This window comes from Megalopta genalis, chromosome 2 (genome assembly GCF_051020955.1).
Source record: "Megalopta genalis isolate 19385.01 chromosome 2, iyMegGena1_principal, whole genome shotgun sequence".
Classification (NCBI taxonomy): Eukaryota; Metazoa; Arthropoda; class Insecta; order Hymenoptera; family Halictidae; genus Megalopta; species Megalopta genalis.
Genome location: NC_135014.1, coordinates 14,785,090 through 14,806,043, shown reverse-complemented (window position 1 = coordinate 14,806,043; position 20,954 = coordinate 14,785,090). Strand labels below are relative to the sequence as shown.

Genomic DNA, 20,954 nt, shown 5'->3' with positions numbered 1-20,954 from the left:
CGATAGTTTTACGATAAAGATCTTAATGCAAGATGTGGAAGTTTCAATTAGTTATCAAAAATTAGATAGTCCTAACGTTAAGGTTCGAAATTTGCTATATACCTCGTTTAACCGAACTGAATTTTCCACATTCTTTATTATTTAGATCATTGATTATTCCATGTAATAACGATGAATACCATAGAGCGACCTCGATTAAACCTCGACCAATCACCTTAGACTATTGCGTTAATAATTTATCGAAAATAAAAGGAAATTGTCTATCGATTTTCAATTCGGATAATCGAAGTTCTATTGGACCAAGGTAGTCTCGCAATCGGGCTACCAGCAGTGAAATTTGATACGCGAACAAGTCTGGACTTTATTTGGCGTCGGTTAGGGAACTTTTCGAGCGCGCTTGTGTACACACAGAGCGATGCAACGGTGCAGCGGGGCGGGAGCCGGAGCCGGAAGGGTGGCTCGTTCGGGGCGAACGACGATGAAGCGCGAACTCGAAATGAAATTAATGACGCAATAATCACGCTGGCCCACTGAATGAATAACAGTTCGTATTAATATCGCGTCTAAACAGCGGGGCGAGCGAGTGAACGAGCGATCTGCCGTCGAATTGCGTTTCCCACGGCAGAGCGGCGTCCGCGCGATAATCGTCGAATTACCGTTCGACCCGGTGCGATGCGATGCGATGCGATGCAATGCAATGCAATGCAATGCGATTCAACGCGATGCGACGCGATGCAATACGATGCGGCGGGCGTGGAGCCGATCCGCGATAATTCCGTTTGTCCATCGAGTAAACGCGTAAACGCGGAAACACCGCCGCGGAGTTTACGAACAGTAAAAATGTTTCCGGTTTCGACGAACGAGAAAACACGATACGAGCAATATTCGCCCGACGCGACGCTTTTCATCCTCATCCGCCGGAAAAATAATGCCCAACCGTTGCGTCGCGTCGGATCGCGTCGATCCTCCTGCAAATTTCAGAAATTCATTCAATTTGTAGCGCGAACTAGATTCGGAAGGCGTGTCGCCGTACGCGTACCCCGGCTATCAACGGTTATTGTCGCGTTCCAGTATCTCGAATCGGTTTTTCATTTCGACCAAGTTATCCTTGACAGTAAAACGTTCGTCGAGCTCTCTCGCCGGGTCATTACGATTCCGTAAAAAAATCGAGCCGATTAATGCACAGATAGTAGTCAAGCGGTACATTAAATTCTTAATATATTAAGTTCCGTTCGCCGTTGAATCATGAACTTTCTAACTAGTGATCTAATCAGCCATCCGATTGACACTGAGAGCGAATAAAATTGTTCTTACGTCGGTCTCATGGACGGCGGATTTTATGCGTTTACGGGAAAAATGGAACGCATCGGAGCACGAAGCTATAAATACGTTAATTGAATTTAAGGATGTCGTTACTTTCAACTAATTACATGTATCGAAGGAGGAAAGACATTTTCATTACACTAACGTTTCTAGAATTGACGTCGTCAATTTTTACATTGCATAAACATCCGCGGTAATAACTAGGTCGCTGCGCTTTCGAAATGCTTCCTTTAGTTTCGTTCGGCTTACGCGATTGCCTGCCGGAAGATTATTCTAACAGCGCGCGGTTCCTTTATCTTTCGTCTCCGGCGTACTCGTAAAATCTCTTCCGAGTATTTATTTCACTTATTTGTTCGCGCCGGTCGCGTAGAGTTCGACGGTCTTTCGCGGCGATCTTGTGCGGGGGCACAGATTTTCAAAATCGACAATAAAATTTTGAAAAGTATTAGGACACTCGCACAGAATCAAATAAATTTGGAAGTGAACCGTTTTAAACTGTAACAAGTGTATAAACTATATGTTTTTTTTTACATTATGACAAAAATAACGGCAATGCGTGAATAATCTCGTTCGCTGTATCGTTGCCGAAACGATTTAGGCTTCTTTAAATATAGCGCAGTCGTTTAGAAGTCTATTAATAGAAAAACGAACAGCACGATTTCCTTGTGCCAGGAATTTGCAAATTTCAAGCTTGATCGCCGTCTTTGAAGGCCGCGAAGCGGATCGGAGCTGACCGGAGCAGAACCGGCAGCCGCTCGCGGTGTCGCGCGAGCGTAAAAACGGCCTTCACGGTTGCACCGGCAATAATCATTGAAAGAGAAAACGGGGCAGGATTAATATTAACAGACCCGCCGGCTAAATGGTCTAGATAAAGGTTTCACGCTGCGATTTCGCCAGCCATCTCGTAAAACATCCAATTACTAGGCTCCCGTTTTTCCGGTAGGCCTGTCTCCTTTCCTCCTCCGTCCATTGATCGAGCAAGGCGTCGCGTCGTCGTCGACGTCGTCCTCTCCTCCATGACGAGTTAACTCGTCGCCGAACTTCATTAATTACGGCATCGCCGGTTTCTTTCATCCCCACTTTCCAATTAAGTCAAATCGATCGCGTTTAACGCAACTAATACGCGGGGGGATTCGACGTTGCTCCAATTACCATTCTCTAATCAATCAGGAACGCGTTTCAATGAACTGAATGAAATTCCCTTTGCGCCGCGAAACTATAAATTACAGGTGAAATAACGATACGAGGCTCCGATTAGCGAGAACAGATGCGCTCGAATAAGAGAACCCGTGCTTATGATACCGGAAAATCAACGCTCCGCGGATGAAATACACCGGGTGTCCGTATCGCTGCGAGATACCAACGATTCGTTGATTTCCTCGATCTTGCGAATTTGAAATGTTAGATGACTCTATATTGCGTGGATCTTTAGGCAAAATAAAAATTTGCAGTAATTGTATGAAATTAGTGCTAAATGAAAATGTATTTCTTCTTTGAATAGTTTCAATCGATTAAAAAATGCAGCGTTCTTAAACTCTTTCCATATTTTCATTATCGTGTATTTCTCAATTTTTGCAATAACTGCACAAAATCCGTTATCTACTAATAACACGCAGGTTTAAACCTTTGTTATTGTTTCAGATCATAAATCCGTAGATCCTCTGCAGAATTTACAGGATTTTAATAAATACTGAAGGAGGAGTCGTATTGAAATGCCGAAATTAATACCGAAATAATACCGAAATTTCTCTAATGCACTTAAAAAAATCTAAGGTCTACATATATAGCGTTCTTCGAGGCATTTATCTTTCTTCTTTGACATTATTTTGATAAGTGCATTAATAACGAAATTATTTCCTGAAACAATTGCGTGGATCACTCTGTATAAGTAAAATTTTCTTTATTCAGATCCCACGACAAGAATTACTATCCTAGCGATTTACTGCTGTACCATAATTGATCTTTTTGGTATCCTTATTGTTAGACGTCGAAATTAAAAGAGAAATCTGTTCTTACCGCTGCAGTAATATGTTCTCTCATGCACGCCAACGGGTTTTCCATTTATAATTAAATAGATTAATAAATAACGATCAATTTAATCCGTCGCTTTCTTCGCTCCAGAGTTGATTGCAACGGCTCGAAACAGCAACCCGCGGCGTAGAGATCGAAGAATATTAGTACAAACAATATCACGCGCCACGAAGCTCGCAACGATGTACTAAACACTTGCCACGATACACGCGTGTTATTACTAATTGCAGAATTAACGAGGACCCTTGTGATGGTGCCCGTACGCTAACACATATTTCGATCGTTGCCGTACGTGTTACAAATCGCAGCAATTTGTGGGAGCGTGATCGACGCATAAAGAAAGGGAAATGCAGAAAGAGCAAGAAAATTGGTAACGAACGCGATTTCTCGAGCCAGACCCGACTGGATTGCAGCGTAGTAAACCTGCTTTGCATAACGACGCGTGTAAAATATGTATCTGTCACTGACCTTTACACGAAAGTAGAGCGATAGGTTCATATTTAAGGACGAACGTCTGTTTCGCTTTTCGCTAGCCAATATGCGATCCTCGCGAATCTTCGAATGCAAACTAAATTTCCATTATTTACGGTTCTTTGCGAACAAAACGAGTCTACCGACATTGACAAATGAGGCATTGATAAATGCATTAATTGACGGACAAAAAAAGTTTTCCATTGTAAGTACAGAAAATTCTCCACAATTCGCGCTCAGCTTGCGCGCAAGAATGGACAATTTGGGAAGAGGAGATACGATTGTTCGAGCCTTGCGGCTCGTTTTTATAGTCGTTGACAATCGGTTACTATTTTTTATCGGTCCATTTTTGTGTACAATCTGAGCGCGAATTAGAGAGAATTTACTGTATATTTATGAGCATTAGATATGGGATTCTGGAAACCTCGAAATCCCTCGAAATTTCATGCTATTTTTGCGATTCGAAACTCTCGAAATACAGGTAAATAATATAGTTTGCATAAACAACTTACGAGAATATTGTGACGTTACGAATTTATTTTTATTTAACTAGCAATGATCCCGTTGAGTTTGCGTTCAGATCCTAGACGCGTTTAAATTGGTACCATTTCATCGATCCATTATAATCGTTTATACCGAGAGAAAATAAAATTATAACTACATACATGTAATTTTCATTCAATTACATTGAACAAATAATTTGATTTTCTGAACAGAATTTTTATCAAGATTTTAGCTGCTGACAAAATACGTAGATACTACTTAGAATATCGAAAGAAAAACGATAAACATTTCGGGTTTCGATAGTTTCGATAGTTAACACGTTTAGGCTTGTTAAGATAGACATACGATAGGTAGTCGTAGGGCAGGTTTCACCTAAGTGAAACAAGGCGTAGGAACATGTGCTGAACTCGTACAAGGAGTATCGAAGGGAAAACTAGGGCGTTATATGGTTGGGCTCGTGAACATTTTTGGTGCGACGGTGAATGAAACCTAGTAATTTATAAGCTAAACTAATAATATTACCCAGCATTAATATATTGATTATTGCTAATAGTATTAATATGTTCAGTATTACTAATATTACTAATATATTGGATACTACTAATACGTTAAACATTACTAGTATGTTGAATATTACTAATATTATTAATATGTTGGATATCACTAATATTACTAATATGTTGAGTATTACTAATATTACTAATATGCTGACTATTGCTAATATTACTAATATGTTGAGTATTACTAATATTACTAACGTGTTGAATACTACCAATATTACTAATATGATGAGTATTACCAAAATTACTAATATGATGAGTATTGCTAATATCACTAATATATTGGGTACTATTAATATCACTAATATATTAAGTATTTCTAATATTACTAATATGTTGAATATTGCCAATATTACTAATATGATGAGTATTTCCAATATTACTAATATGTTGAGTATTGCTAATAGTACTAACATGTTGACTACCAATATTACTAATATGATGACAACTACTAATATCGCTAATATATTGAGTATTAATACGTTGAATATAACCAACACTACAAATATTATGTTTGAAGTAGGTCACAAGGCAAAGCGTCTTCATTAACGACAAGAAAGACTAACGAACCGTATTCACCACCGGTTCGATCGTCTTTTATCCTCGTTAGCGTCGATACCTCTGCGAATTGGTTTATTCGAACTCGTCCTTAAACTCCTGCGAAGCCCGCGAGACGGGAGATTACCATCGCGAAGCCGATTAATTTGAATGTTTGATTACTTTACCGCAATCAGCCGCGTATCGCGACCGCTACATTCGTTAAAACCGATCGACTCGACTGTTTTGCTTGAATCGTCGCGTCTCGCCGCTTCGTTAAACGTCCCAGAATTATATCGGCGGCCGCGTATAATTGTCGGTCGTCGTTAGATCTCGGCCGGAGATAAACGAGATCTGTCGCGCGACTTTTCGTGGGTTACGCGAACCGGATTACCAGGCGAATGCGATGCGAAACGCTCGAGCGATTCGCCGATTGGAATGCAGAGCAAAACATTCTCTCCGGCGTTCTCTTTCTCTGTCTTTAATGCGGTTGACAGACTTTTTCGCGAGATGACGAATAACGCGCGAGCCCGTGTATACAAAACGGAACCATCGATGTGTCCCGCGAAACATTCGGTTCTTCGCGCTGCATCGATCGATGACATTTGAGCCGTTTATTTTGAGAGTGGCACAAGTCACTTTACCGTAATGAAGAGTGGTGATTTTTTAATGTTTATACGAAATTATTTATACCGAGAAAACTATCGGTATCCTGAGATAACAAATACAAGTAAATCTTCTCGAAAGTTAGCATCCATATTTTGAAACGTGTTAAAACGCGAACCCTTAAATATATCGACTTAAAAATAAAGTGACTTATGCCACTTTCAAAATAAACGGCTCATATAAATTCGGTCCCGCGACCGATAATCTTTCGCTCGCCGCAGCGCCGTCGTATTATTTCATAATGGTTCGCGTTGAATCGATGAGCTAACCCGGTTAATTATTCTGGGACTGACTTTGCTGGCACCGCAAGTCATTATGTCGCGACGTTTTAATATTTTATATAAAACGAAATCTGCGAATGCCAGATTAAGTGTAGTTCTCGCGTTGAGGAAGGAAAATGTCGACCGTCGCGTCATCTATGTATGGCGAACTATTTTCCCAAATTCGAAAGTTAATTTCCACGCTAATCTATTACATCTTCCCAATTTCGCTAGAATTTGTTTAGAAACCGAAAAACGTACGAATGTTGAAATCACAGTTGATGTAACACTTTGCGTTTCAATTTCATTGCGAACGGCATTAACGGCGGCCATTTTATGTTGCTTCGTAAAAACCAGTATTGGGCATCGATCGATTAAAAGTTTTGAAAATCGAATGATTGATGAAAACGATTACAAGGATTAATCGTCGTTAAGTCGACGATTGAATCAGTCGATTGACGAACGTAATCGTCAGTCGTTAATTAAAGGCATTAATCATTGAAAAATCGGCGATCGAATGAATCGTTTGACGAAATTAATCGTCGATCATCGATTGAAAGAAAACATTAATTGTTGATTTCATAATCGAATTCGACGGTTATCTTGATACAATTCCATTAAGAACTGTCTTTATTAACGATAATTAATTAAAAAGGTGTCAAAATGATACGTTCCGTGAATCCACTGCTAATTCGATTAAACGAAATGTTCGAATTTGATGACATTTTCGAGATTGTCAGCGTGGCAGTCGAAGTGACAAACCGATCGGCGATTTTCAACGTGAAAGTATTCGCGGGAACGCGTTCTAATATCAATCACCGATTCTAACGAGACTTTGCTACAATCTAGTTTCCGCAGAAGTGTTTTACATTTATCATTTCCAGCTTGTCATCGCGGTGGAGGTCTGCGAACGTAACCGAGCACTTTTGCTTTGCGTATTTTGTTTCTTATTGTGAAATCGGTAGAATTATCGCGGAAAGCAGAATGAATTTCTAAATTACGAAAGAAGTACGGCGGGGTATCCTATAACGAACTAAATCGTTCTAGAATCTTTTTCGTTACAGCACCCGATCGTAATAGGTTACATTGATTAATATTGATATATGTATACAGGGCGTTTCCTTAACTTTTGCCCACATTTTTTCGTGCACTTCTCTTAATCTGTCAAAAATATGTTTCGAACCAATGTTTGAACAAACATTTGCTCGTAACATTTTTCTGTCAGATTAACAAAAGTGCTCAAAATATGTGGGCACAAGTTAAGGAAACAACTTGTATATATATACACATAATATAATATAAGATTTTGATTGTATTCCTTCATCATTCTTACTGATCTTAAAAAATGTTTTTCATTCAAGGACAGAGATACATACACATATACAATGTATATATAATACCAAATATTAACACCAAATATACAGCACAGTTATTGCTGAATACAGCGATTATATAAGAACATGCATATTTAAATTTTATACACTAGGCATATGTGTATTTGTAAAGAAGAAATTTGAAGAATTTCGAAACGATAAAGAAAACGAAGGAAGTCATAAATTCTATTTTTATTGTATTTTCTCGCATTCGTTGTAGCATCTTGATTTAACGAGAATATCTGTTCGATGTAGGTTACCTCTCTGTACAGTGTGTTTCGAAAGAAAAAGGTGCACAGTATGTACTCACCGCCGATTACGATAAAGTCGTAGACAGGTTCTGGCGGATGGACAGGCCTGACCCGTTCGCACAGTTGGGAGATCTGATCGTTGCTGCGGATGAACGTGTCCAGGAGGGTCATGAAAGTCAGAAACTGCGGGCCGGGACAGGAGTTGGCGAGACTAGGCCCGAGGTACGGGTTCGGGCACGTCGGTGCGGCGGTGACGTTGTACAGCGACGTTGACATCCTGTGACCGAGAAAACAGCAATTATTCGGCGCTGTCGTTCGCGGTGTCGGCGATCGAATAACGCGAGGCTTAATTGGCCCGATCCGTGCCGAGACAACGCGTCACGCGAGCTCGCCGCGGCACGTTTTCCCAATCTAGCTGGCCGAAAGTTTAAAAGGCGGCCGTCGCGTGAAATGTACTTTTGATTGCAGTTTTCTTCCGTTTACCTTCAAACACGTCGAAACACATTTAGCGGTCGAATGGTGGGAGTCGTTTTGACCCGAAGTTACCCACCTGCCGTCTACAGTCTACTTTTCCAACAGCCGGATCAAATTATTAGCTGTTTCTGTCGGGTCCCGGCGAAAGATCAATGGTGATCTCAATAAAAAAGAAAAAAAAATACAGTTGCGGTCGAATGCATACAGTGCTGCGAGATAGTATTGGCACGCCTTTTAAAACTGAATAACCTCTTTTCAATTGGGCCAAACGACTTGAATTTTTTTGCGATGTTAGTCCGACTAGTTCGGGCGATTTCTATTGGTTGGGGCCCTAAGAGCATCTGTTTTATATTGCCTCGTAAGCAGCGTACATTTGTTGCAACAATTATAAGAAATAGAAGCTAAATAAAAATTTATTTCGTTTCTGTAACGTTTTAATAAATTGAAAATAATATGGTAACAATCTTAACTTTCTCTACTATTTGTACTATTTTTCGTTTCATTCGTTCATTTTTATCATAAATGCATAAAATCCGTGGTCTAGTTATACATGTACAGAGAAACAAATTTATTGAATGAATTTTCCATAATTGTTTTTAACTTTTGTTTGCCGTTCCACTCGATTGTAATTCTTGCAAACATTCGTCTGTGAATTGTCTATCAATCTAACCCTTCTATCATCTAAAAAAAAACCTCGAACCGTTGGATCCTATTTTAGAAAAGTCGTACCGATTTGAAAGGTGTCCACAGAGACATTTGTCCACGACTGTAGATTGAGAAATGTGTAAAAGAAATTGATGCTTAGGAATTCGAATGGCTGCGGCGGCGAGGGTTGATCGCGCGAATTTTTCACAATGCGGAGCAACGTCTCGAAGTGACATATATCGGCCAATGGACGGCTGGATCGGGCAAATTGGCCGCAGGGTAGTGGCCGTGGGGGAAAAGCGAGACCATGGGGAGCATTATGGAGCCGTAAGACGCGGGCAAAGATCCGCTAACGACTCGCGAATCGACAGATCGACGGATCATTTCCCCGGTGGCGATCGCTTAGCGAACAAATCGTGCCCGTACAAATCTATTCGCGTTTCGTTCGGTCTCCGGTTTTTGTCGGCCGTTAATGTCCATATCCGGTGCTGGCCGATCCAAGTCAGGGCCGTATTGAAGTCGACTGGATCGCGTGCATACACACACACACACACAAATCCACGATCCTTACTCTAACTTTCTCGCGGAAAAAAGGAACAGCTCGCGCGTTCCCGATCTTTGATTTCCGAGGCTCGTCGGGCACGCGCAACACCGTCGATTCTAATTTTCATCCGCGTTCCGCTCCCCTCGGCCCGCGCCGGCAGTTTTACGTAAACCAGTGCCGCATTAAAATCACACCGAAATAAATATTCGCATTAATTAGGAAGCCGAGCGAATTAATGCGCATCCAACTAACCGGCCGTGTTAATTAATTTACCTCTAATTAACGTGGCCGCTTTTCCCGTGCCGAGCGGCGCGGCGTGCGAGAGCGCGTGCGCCCGCGCTCTCTCTCTCTCTCTCTCTCTCTCTCTCGCGAGCCGCGCGAATTAATATTTGAAGGAACAAGCCTGGAAAAAGTGTGTGCTCGCGCGGCCGCCGAGAACGTTAATTATGAACTCGCGTTTCGCGTTTTCGTTGGCGACGCGAGGCAACGGGACGACGCGGCGCCGACAGTTTGAAAATCCAACGATCGCTTTATCATCCCCGGGCTCGGGCTGTGCCGGCAGTCGAAGCGCGACGTTAATCACGATTTAGTAATATTTCATTGTTTGCCGTTCTCGGAGAGCGCCGCGCCGCGCCGCACCGCACGCGGACCGACCGCAAGGATTCCACGGGCGCGCTTTTCACGGACCTCGCATCGCGAAAAAAATGTTGTGAATTTCGGGACCGGAACCGCTTTGTTTCGAATTCCGATCGTTGACGGACAAACAGGCTGCGATGGAGCATTGTTTCCCGACCTTTTAGAGATTTCAGCGACCCCCGGCTCTGCCCACGCCCTCTCGCCCTCGTTCCACTCTGCCACGGTTTCGTCCAAAATGATTTTTCATCGAAAACATAAAGCCGCGTTCGCCGTTCCGATAGTTCCACGGCGGAACCTCGATTAACCGGCTTCGTCGGGACCCGAGCAGCACGGATAATCGAGGTTCACTACTTATCTATGGCTGCGTAGGATTACGGTGCTCCTCGGAACACGTTATACTTGTTCCAATAGAATCCGAACCCGATAACCGATATTCGAAAGATGTCAGAACACAATGACGGAGGCCTGTAAAACTTTATGGGCACTTAACACTAAAACTACCGCACCGGTTAAAATGACCGACTGCACGTTTCTTGTTTGAAAATTGCTGAATTATGGACATTTATCGGCGGGAATTGATTGATATTTCTTAATGCTTGCGTATATTGTAATCAGAATGGCACAGAGTCTAGGTGAATTCAGTGTTATCGTTTTTATTATTATTTGTTATCAATTATCAACGCATGTCAGTCATTTTTAATGCTCAAACTGTACCGGTCAAAACGATCGGTTTCACATTGTTTAGTGAAACAGTTTGAGTGTTGACATTCTGAAGACCCTTCCACAGGAAAAGAAATTTAATAAATTTCGTAGTTCTGGCATGCATTATAGAAAAATGTCGAAAAGTTTAAATAACTTTAGTATTGTTGTTATTGAAGCAACACACGTCTATCATTTTTTTAGTGCTTGGTAAGTTTAGGGTTAAACGTATCTAAGTGCTTGAGGCGATTGGAATACCTGTCCCCTGACAATTATTTTAGGTATTTTTGTTTTGATTCGAAATCTGATATATCGCTAATTTGATCGCATGATGCAGCAGACAGTCGTGTCGGGGACAGCAGCGGAGAAGCTTGTGACCTATATCTTGTTTTCGATTAGAATGCTACATTGTCGGTGTTCGTCGATTATCGGAGTTGTGACTTGAAACTTCGCGACTGTGTGTTACCAACGATCGACTCCGAACTGTTCTTAATACTTGATTTGATCCAAATGTGTTGTTACCAGACTGCGGTTCTTTATGCAATATAAAAATTTTGACGATTGTGAAGAACAGAAATTAAATATAAATAAATCGTTTCTTTTTTTACCACGGCAGTAAACTGAATATAGTGTAACTATATTAATAAATCATTACTAGACCGCGTATTTTTGTGCAAAATAAAAATTAGCTGCTCCGATTGCAAGACGCCGGAGCCAAATGCAATATTGTTTATCTCTTAAATAATTTCAATAAGTTCTTATTGACATGTCAACATTTTTAGTCTCCTTTCATTGCTTTTAGCATTCTATGTTTCACCTATTCATTTTTCCTGTAAATACGTAAAAAATATATATATATATATATATATATATATATATATATATATTTTGCTGTGTAGCAATTATTAACATTGATATAAAGAATAGTTGTAATAACTAGACTGGGGATTTTACGTATTTACAGGTAAAATGAATAGGCGAAACATAGAATGCTGAAAGCAATGAAAAGAGACTAAAAATATTGACATGTCAATAAGAACTTATTGAAATTATTTAAGAGAGAAACAACATTGCATTTGGCTCCGGCGTCTTGCAATCGGAACAGCCAATTTGTACGTATATATATTAGGTCTACCGGAAAGTTCTGTCTGATAATGTCATTGCAAATTTCAACAGATATGCACATATTCATTTGAGACATATATTTTTGAAAAATGTTGCTCACAAATTGCCATCACGCTGGCAAGAGGTCACAAGTAACGACGGAAATGATATTGTACAATAAATATTACAAAATTTATGAAAAATCTATTATTTCCTTTCATTTCTCAAACGGACAAAACACTTTCCGCTAGACCTAATATAAAAACAAGCTTAGATAAAAATCCGTTCTGCCCATGAAATATCCGATCCAGTTGAAAACAAAATCAAATTGTAACTAAATACTCTGCTGCGCCAAAAAACACAAACAAACTGCGATATCCGCAGAGAACCTGCGCTCTGCGACTATTGATTCTCAACGTGTCGAAATGACTCGTTCACCGTGTAAATAAAATTTAAACATTACCGCTGACGAGCGAACCGGATTCTCGCGTGCCGAGCGTAATTTAACCCTCCGTAAAATGAATAACAATATCTACCGGTCACGCCGGTAACGATATATCCGAGCACTGGGGGAGGGGGGACAAGGTATTTACGGTATCACGGTGACAGTATTAATTATGGTCTCCATCGCGTCGGTGATTAGGGGTTTAAACGGCGAACGGCCGCAGAAACGATCACAGGATCCCCACAAGACACTTCGCGGTTTCATCATAAATCGGTGTCCGCAGAAACGTTGCTGGCCGCTATTAGAATCTCGCGATCCCGATCCGGCGGCACTTGTCGGATTGCATAATACCGGCGGGCCGGGCGTTCACTTTACCTGAAAATCTATCACCGGTCGGTCGATTGACTAGAATACGCGTGGCGCTTGAGGATCGATCGGACGCTATTGTGTATCGCACTACCCGAGTGCGGATGGGCACACCAGATAAACACAGTATGAGCGCGTGATAGGGCAGGTGATCGCAGGCGAGGTACAACCTCGCAGCCAACGAGCGCGCGACTTGTAACTGTAAAGCCTCTCACCGTCGAACGTCTTTTTATAATTCGACTCCCACCGTGTTGCCCTTTTCCGCGTCATAGTCGGGCTCTATCCGCCGCCTCCCCGAGGAAATCGGCCAGGACGATTTCGACGACTCCACCGGCTATCGTTCATTCGTATCGATACAACCGCGATCGTCATCGCGCCGCCGTGACCAAGGTGAAGATCGCCGTTGACGCCGCGTAATTTCCGCGATGACCCTCGGTCCGCTCGTCCTCTCCCCACCTCCGCCAGCTCGGACAGGATCGACGTCGCGGGATCCTTCCCATTGTCTTCCGCGCATCTCTGACAGCTTAATGGCTATCAAACAACTTAATTAAATCGGCTAATCGACCGCGGCGCCTTCGATCATCGGAAACAACAGAATCATCGATTGCCGGGAACGAGTCACGCTGGACATTCCCCGATCTGAGTTTTTCGTAATTTTCCATTGTCTTGGGTCTTGCAAGATTTTGGTAGTGATTTGCGCTGAAAAATGCAGATTCGTCACGAACGTAACCGCATGAAACCCGGAACGAAATGATTCAGGTGTTTGCCGGAACGCGGCGGAAGGTAGTCGTGGTGTTTCGTTTCACTGTTCGGGGGAGAGAACTGCCGCGAATGGGACACGTATCGAACGGAATCTTTATATGACAAATTTATACTCGTTTTGTAACTGTTAGGTCGTGTCATAAGTTCGTGCCTCGAATGTGTTTTCATACGTCCTGTGATATGTTCAATTAATTTCGTAAAGGAAATTGTTTTGAAGATCGTGCATGTTCTAGACGTACGACTGACGGATGGCTGAAATTTTGATGATCCGAAAATTATCTGTCCACAGAGATTTCAAGAAAAAAGGGAGAGAAAACAACACGAATTCGTGAGACTAGATATACGCATATCCAGTCGTACCTAATTTGACAGCCATTAACGGTGAACACGTAGCAATGTCAGACAATTAATTCTTTTTATGCTTGAAATATGTATATGTATATATACATACGCTATATATGTGTGTGTATATATATACAATACTAAATATATAATATATAATATATAAATATTATTATATAATAAATTATTATTATTATAATTATATATATAATATATATAATATATATAATATTATTATATATATTATATTACTATTATATAATAAATATATAATAATAATAAAATAACAATAGTAAAAACTCTAAAAAACTAAATAAAACTAGATAAAAAACTAAATAAATAATAATAAAATCTCGATCAAAAATAACAATACTTCGTACAATATTACGATAGAAAATATATCGTAATATTGTACGAAGTATTGTTACTTTTGATCGAGTCCGATGACATTAGCATTTGATCAGGTATTTCTTCAAGAATGTTGACATATAGCTTCGAGTAGTATTCTTTTATCATAGCAATTGAACAAGTTAAGTTTTTGATGTCTTCGCCAAGTTTGAACGAACAAACAGGATATTAGTGGTCTACAATAAATGTGTAAATAGAGCGCACGGCATAAAAGGTGTCATAAACTTGTTTTTCCCTTATCGTGTCATTAATTTTTAAGGCATTTTTATTGCCAGAAATCTTTGTTCATTCTTGCCGGGTTCTCTTAATTGTAAGAGGATTATATTTCGTCGTGAAATGCTAAAACGCGACATTAACCCAAACATGTAAAAATGTTTTATGTAATTTAAGGTTAGCGTACAATATTACATGTACTTACAACGAATAATGAAAAAGTATTCGAAACCATTTTAACATAGCTTTCCTGACCTACGTTATTTCCACTTTAAACGACTCAGTGCATTCTAATCATATGCAACAGTCGCGTAACTGATACAACAGTTACACTCTCTACAGTTTTTCGAATAGAAACAAATTGAATAATCTAAAAATTGTTTTCGTATGTGATAGAACAATTTTTAGCGGTGCCTGAGAGTCACCGCACGAGTGCAAAGGGTTAATACCAATATTACTTTATCTTGTTACACTCTGTCCCATTCGATGCAATCAATTAATGTATGGAAAACAATTTTTTCCACGTTTCAAAAAGATTAAAAATACAGCCAGTAAACGTAGGAGAAACTCATTGACTCTGTGCATTCTGACAGTGAAAAAACTGATCTTTCAAATGTTTCAAACTGGAATTAGATAGGTCGTTTATGTTCTTTTTTGTATTTTTTTTTTATATTTTCTTGTCCTAAGTAAGAGTGTCACATCCACGACAGTGCTCTTTTGTTTTCTTGATTTAAACTCGAATTTGCGCAAATAGTTGGTTCGAAGCGATGCGAGCGATTGGAATATTTTCCATACGCGATGTGACAAATGAACAATTAGAGCGATACGATATCTGTGGCGAGGATACAGGTCACGCGTAGATCGCGCAAGCAAAATTTAAAAAAGAAACGTCCAATAACCATAATAACATTTACATTCTCGCGCAGTTTAGACGGTTTACCTAAATGTATTTCTTTGTTTACTTTTCTATGACAAAGCCGAATCACAAACTCAGGCTATTTTTGAGACACGCGTGTATCGATCGAATAGAAATCAGTGACCGTAATGATCATTCGGCTTGTTTCATCACTCGTTAATGTCTTCTATTACACAATAAAACTCGCCGCTGGCTCGTTAGCAATATTAATATTTTCTATCCGGAGATAATTGAAATTTCCGGAAGATTGACTCAGACCACGGCACATTAGACTTTCGTTCGCGATCTAAAAATACGGTATGAAAACGTCAACGGCGTCGGAAGATGCGAAACGAGGCTGTATCCGCGTCGATAATGTGCATGTGCATCGATGACGTTGCAGGAACTAGAAAACGCGTGCGAAAAGTTGGTTAACAGACGCCAATTATACGGTGAAAAGCAGGCAGCCGGCGCGCGCCTTTGAGCATTGCCAACCTTCGGAATCGTCAACCAAGCGCAAAAGTAAACATCTTCGGTTATTGAACCCAATAAAAGTATATGCTTATGCAACATCCAAAACAATCTTTAGCACTAGATCTTCATTCAAACATGGATTCTCATGGACTTTGTAGAAATTTCTTATCTCTTCTAAAGATCCCAGCTCGTTTCATAGGAGGAAGTACTTCTGAAACTGTTTTTAGACATTTTACGACGAGTATATGAATGATTCCGCAGATATTTGAGGGGATTAACACTAAATCTACCGATATTTCGTGTATGCCTGTTTCTGTCACAGTGTGCGAAATAACCTGTCTTCAAAAAAATCATAGAGTTTACGATGTTTGCATAGCAAAAGTACACCGTTTAGTACAATTTCGTGTACGAATAAGACAATATTGCCCAAATAACGATTCTAATATGTTGGTCATAGAAACAAGACGTTTTGTTTCAGTTACCGAATTACCTTAAATAAAAGAATACACCTAAGAAGTCGATTATATTATCGTTTCTTTTGTAATTTAGACGAGTTTTATGAATACAATAGTTCATACTTTTGTATTTTATACTTAATATTATTATTATTATATTATATATTATTATTATTATTATTATATTATATATTATTATTATTACTATTATATTATATATTATTATTATTATTATATTATATATTGTTATTATTTTATACTTTTGTTTCGTATTTTATAAGTCTCACGAATTTTACAGCCCTGATTCGGCTGTGAAAATAACAGATCAAATTTTACTTAAAAAAATTCAATACCCTTAATTTAACCCTTTGCACTCGAGTGGCGAGTCTGAGGTGACGCTAAAAATTGCTGCACTATTTTCAAAAGATCTTTCACATTATTAAATTTGTCGGTATTCGATAAATTGTCAAATAATATAAATTTTCTATAAGCATACACTTTCAATTTCATACGTATCAAAGAAAAACAATCGTACAAAATGGAAATACTACGGATTGAAAGAAATGTCTTCATTTTTGTGTTAAAATAGTCCAGTGTGCAAAGGGTTGGTAACGTTGTTTTTAAATATAAGCAACACTATTTCAAGGGCACGTTAAACAGAGAGTGACACGGCTATTGACACGCTTACCCTACCGAAGTGCGAAAAAGACGCGAACAGTTCGAACAGAGATGCGATCTCGCGGTAGTTTCTATCGCGATGCGTTGTGATGCGGGTCAATATTTATGATCCGGGTCTTCGCGTTCCCATAATGCCGGCGCGGGGCGGCACGGCGCGGTGCAACGTGCACGGTGCGCACTGCACACACCGGCGTTAACGCGTTCAAACGGTTCGATTCGATCTCCGTGACGGAATTGCTAACGACAGGAACATTGTCCGCGAGAAAACGACGATCGTCCGTATTCTCGGCGCGTTAATAAACCGTGAATCGCCGGTTATTTCGTATCGAACACGCCCGGAATATAATAATACGGAAGCACGGTTCCCCGTACGGGCCGATAACAGTGTTTCACTTAGCTCGACTGAATCGGATTCATTGATCCCAAATACGTGACGCACGATATATAATACGTGATCCGTAATTTTTGCGCCCATTTATCTGCGCTTGAAATAACCACGAAAACGGCCGTCGCCGAAATTACTCGACGATTATGGTCGCCGAACCTCGTCGACTCGACGAATTAGCAAGGCCGAAGGACGAAACGAATTCTTTCAGGTCTCTCTTCGTATTCCAAGCGACGCACAATGCGGCCGATTGTGGACGAAAATCGAAAAATTGTTGTTCAGTTTTGAACTAATTTTTTCACCATCATATATTATATTGTATTATTTTTTATATTATTTTACCAATTATATCACCATCGATAAGTAAACATATAGAAATGGAAACATTAAGTCCTGAAACAATTGATAGAGGTTTAGTTACAATTAAATATACCTCAGAAATTACTATGAAATCAGCTCGTTTGTTCAATGTGTATAGTTATTTGTTGTCGTGTTTAAATAGTATCTCTTCTCTATCTATATATATATATATATATATATATATATATATATACTTGAATATAATAATACAATATATAAATATACAATAATAATATAATTATAACATATATGATATTTATATAAATATGGAGAATTTTAACACAAACATGTATAATTTTAAATTGCAATTATGGAATTGATTTCATCTTAAAAAATTGATGTAAAAAGAAAATGGCCCAACGTGTCCTGTAATTTCGACTGTTTCAAGACAGCATTGCATTACATTGCTTTATATGTATATCTTTTCTGCGAAATACTACTCCATACATCGAGAAACGATTTCAAAAAGGCCAATAAAATTTTTCCTGAAATTGAACACTATACAACACGATACATGTAGATGAAAAAGGAAATTTAATGCAATCAAGAATTTTCTATGAATCCGAAAATACTGAAACAGAAATACTGAACCGGAAAAATTAAGCGACTAACTTTTAGAGGTTTGCAAAATTTTAATTGCCAATTTTGATTAATTACTGATACGTGAGCAGTTCGTTGTTTGCCAAAAATTCTTCAATTCGGCCGCACCGAGCGACGTGTTCGATGAATTTTTTTACAGCGAAGCCTGTATATTCGATCGAAGTTTGATGGTCGAACCATAGATCGATCTCCAAAAGGCAACAATGTCGTCGAACAATGAGTACCGTTCGGAAATTTACCCCGACTTCTCAGAGGGAAGCTTCTGGCTCTATCAGCCATAAATTGCTTATCTCGAAAATTAAATCTTTCTGGGAATAGACGATCCTCTTCTATACTGAATACCGAGCTTTGTCATCGGCGGAGAACAGGATTTAATAGTTCTTGGTATAGATCATAGTTCCAGAACATGTCTCATCTCGCAGCTGCGTCAGAAAAATTTCTTTTCGTTCCGCGTCGTTGCTTCGACGAACACAAAAAACGGGAACATTTTCGAACGGCGATAATTAGACTGCGAATTTAAATGGAAAATAGAAATTATCTGCTCAATAGACACTCGATAGCAACGTCATTCTTTTTTGAAATACGTACTTTTTTGTATATAATGCATACATTCTTTATGCATAATGCATACGTTAATAAACATAAATACTATGTAAAACATTTAAAACGGTCGTATACGTGCAGTCGAAAAATTGTTCGAAAGTATAAAATCTGTACTCTCAGACTGTGCTCTGACAATATTTTAGCTGCACCGATTGTTAGCAACTTTTGATTCCCATATAAAGACTAATGGGTGGTCGTTCAAAATTAAACTCTCGTCGTGCCATTATCTTCGTAGTTGCAATGATTTGAACTTTCTCGATTGGAATAATTTTTTTAAAAAGCAAAGCGAAACATGAATTATTTTTTAAATATATTTATTTGAGTACTTAAATACCGATGAGAAGAGAACAGAATCTTATTGCGACAATTAAAACAATGGAATAACATGCATACTTATCATTAAACCTAACACGCCAATTATATTTATTTTCTTTCTTTTTAAGTTTTCGAAATTTCGAGGACATTTTCACAGATAATAATTGAATAAATTTCGTAATCCAAAGATACATTATCATCAGACGATGATAATTTTTATGCAAAATTAAAATTGTCTGCATTAATCACAATAATTTGTTTCTGCTTCTATTAATTTTAATAACCAGCGAATAATATATTAGTATCTTCCAATGCTTATAAGATTTTGACTACTGTAAATTTGATGCATTCATTTTTTGTCATAAATGCATAAAGAACGTAAGTCTTGTTATGATACACGTGATAGTCACTTTTAATGTTCGGTAAATTTAGTGTTTACTTATTGCTGGTGTTTTACTAGAAATGTCCTTCTCTCGAGTCAGACTTGTTAAGCTATGGGAATCATTTAACACTAGATTAGGGTCACTAATTTTTTAATTTAGGATTATTCGTACTGTGAAGATACATTTATGAGTTATTTATTCAATTTATATGTTACTCATGGCAAATGTTACGATAACACTTGTCAAGAATCGGTATAAATGTCTTATTGTTACTTTGATAAACTAATGTAAAACAGCTGTTTTTTGTGCTCCGTAAATCTAGCGATAAGGAAGTATTTAGGGTTTCTCGTTTTCACGGACATGGTATAGACGAAGGGGGCAATTGTTAGGCAACCGATCCCGAGAACGAGGAAGCCAGCCATCCGATTTGGAACAACAATAACAATCGGGAAAGGTAGCCGTTGTAAGACCGACTTTGAGCAACCGCGTTTCGTCTAGCAGTCGGTTGGTTTCGCAGACACGGATTCCTAGCAGCGCCTTAATCGGCGAGCCATTTCTCACGCTAACGAGCCGAAGAATCGCCGCGGATCCGTGAAATGGCATTGTTCTGGCTTGGATTGCGCTCAGCCGGTTGAACAGGAATCATATTTCCCGCGAAACTCGTTGCTCCGCTGGACAATAGCGTCTTCCGGGTTTTTCTCGGCCGTTAGGTTCGTCGACAGGGAAGCCAGACTCTTTCCTCAAAATCGTCCAATCCCGGTAGGTGCGAATGATTCGGGGTCCTTGGTGAGACACGTGCTCCGGGCGTGGAACAGCGAAACGGAAGACGTCGCATAATGGGCCCGATCGAGAAATTCACCGACGAATTGCTATAACATTTGAACCGTTAGAGATATTGCAGTAAAATTTTCACTAGAAATATTTAAAAAATAGTAGTTTTCAACTACAGATAATTAAATATTTTTTCGTTTGTTAAAGAATAACTTTTCATACATTTTCATTGCCATTTTTGATTTAAACAAAGATTGTTTAAGTACGATTTAACAAATTATTTTTGCGATAGTGCCTGGAAATTCGTAGCGACCGTGTCGCTGCGTGGGTTTGAGACCGGTTACGGCTACGTATTTTGTTAACTAACTCGGAAGATCGCAACTTTTCGCAGAAAAACTTTTTATAATAAAAAAAGATGTAC

General features: G+C 39.3%; 2 protein-coding genes across 6 annotated transcripts in view; one reads left to right on the top strand and one right to left on the bottom strand.

Moving 5' to 3' along the window:
• LOC117219239 (glucose dehydrogenase [FAD, quinone]) overlaps positions 1–13,086 on the bottom strand; it is a 34,470-nt gene extending 21,384 nt beyond the window's left edge. For 2 of the 4 annotated variants that reach the window (XM_033468216.2, XM_033468218.2), the window contains exons 1-2: positions 12,899–13,086; positions 8,036–8,253 (exon numbers count right to left, since the gene is read on the bottom strand). In XM_033468216.2, the coding sequence (XP_033324107.2) occupies positions 8,036–8,252 (217 nt within the window). In that variant the 5' untranslated portion in view covers position 8,253; positions 12,899–13,086. Of the gene's footprint in view, positions 1–8,035; positions 8,254–8,459; positions 8,767–10,432; positions 11,003–12,898 lie in introns of those variants that run through there. The other 2 variants (XM_076518578.1, XM_033468217.2) reach the window with 2 other exon arrangements.
• Positions 1–20,954, top strand: part of LOC117219237 (kin of IRRE-like protein 1) — a 690,910-nt gene that overhangs the window by 176,221 nt on the left and 493,735 nt on the right. The gene's annotated exons all lie outside the window — the stretch shown is intronic.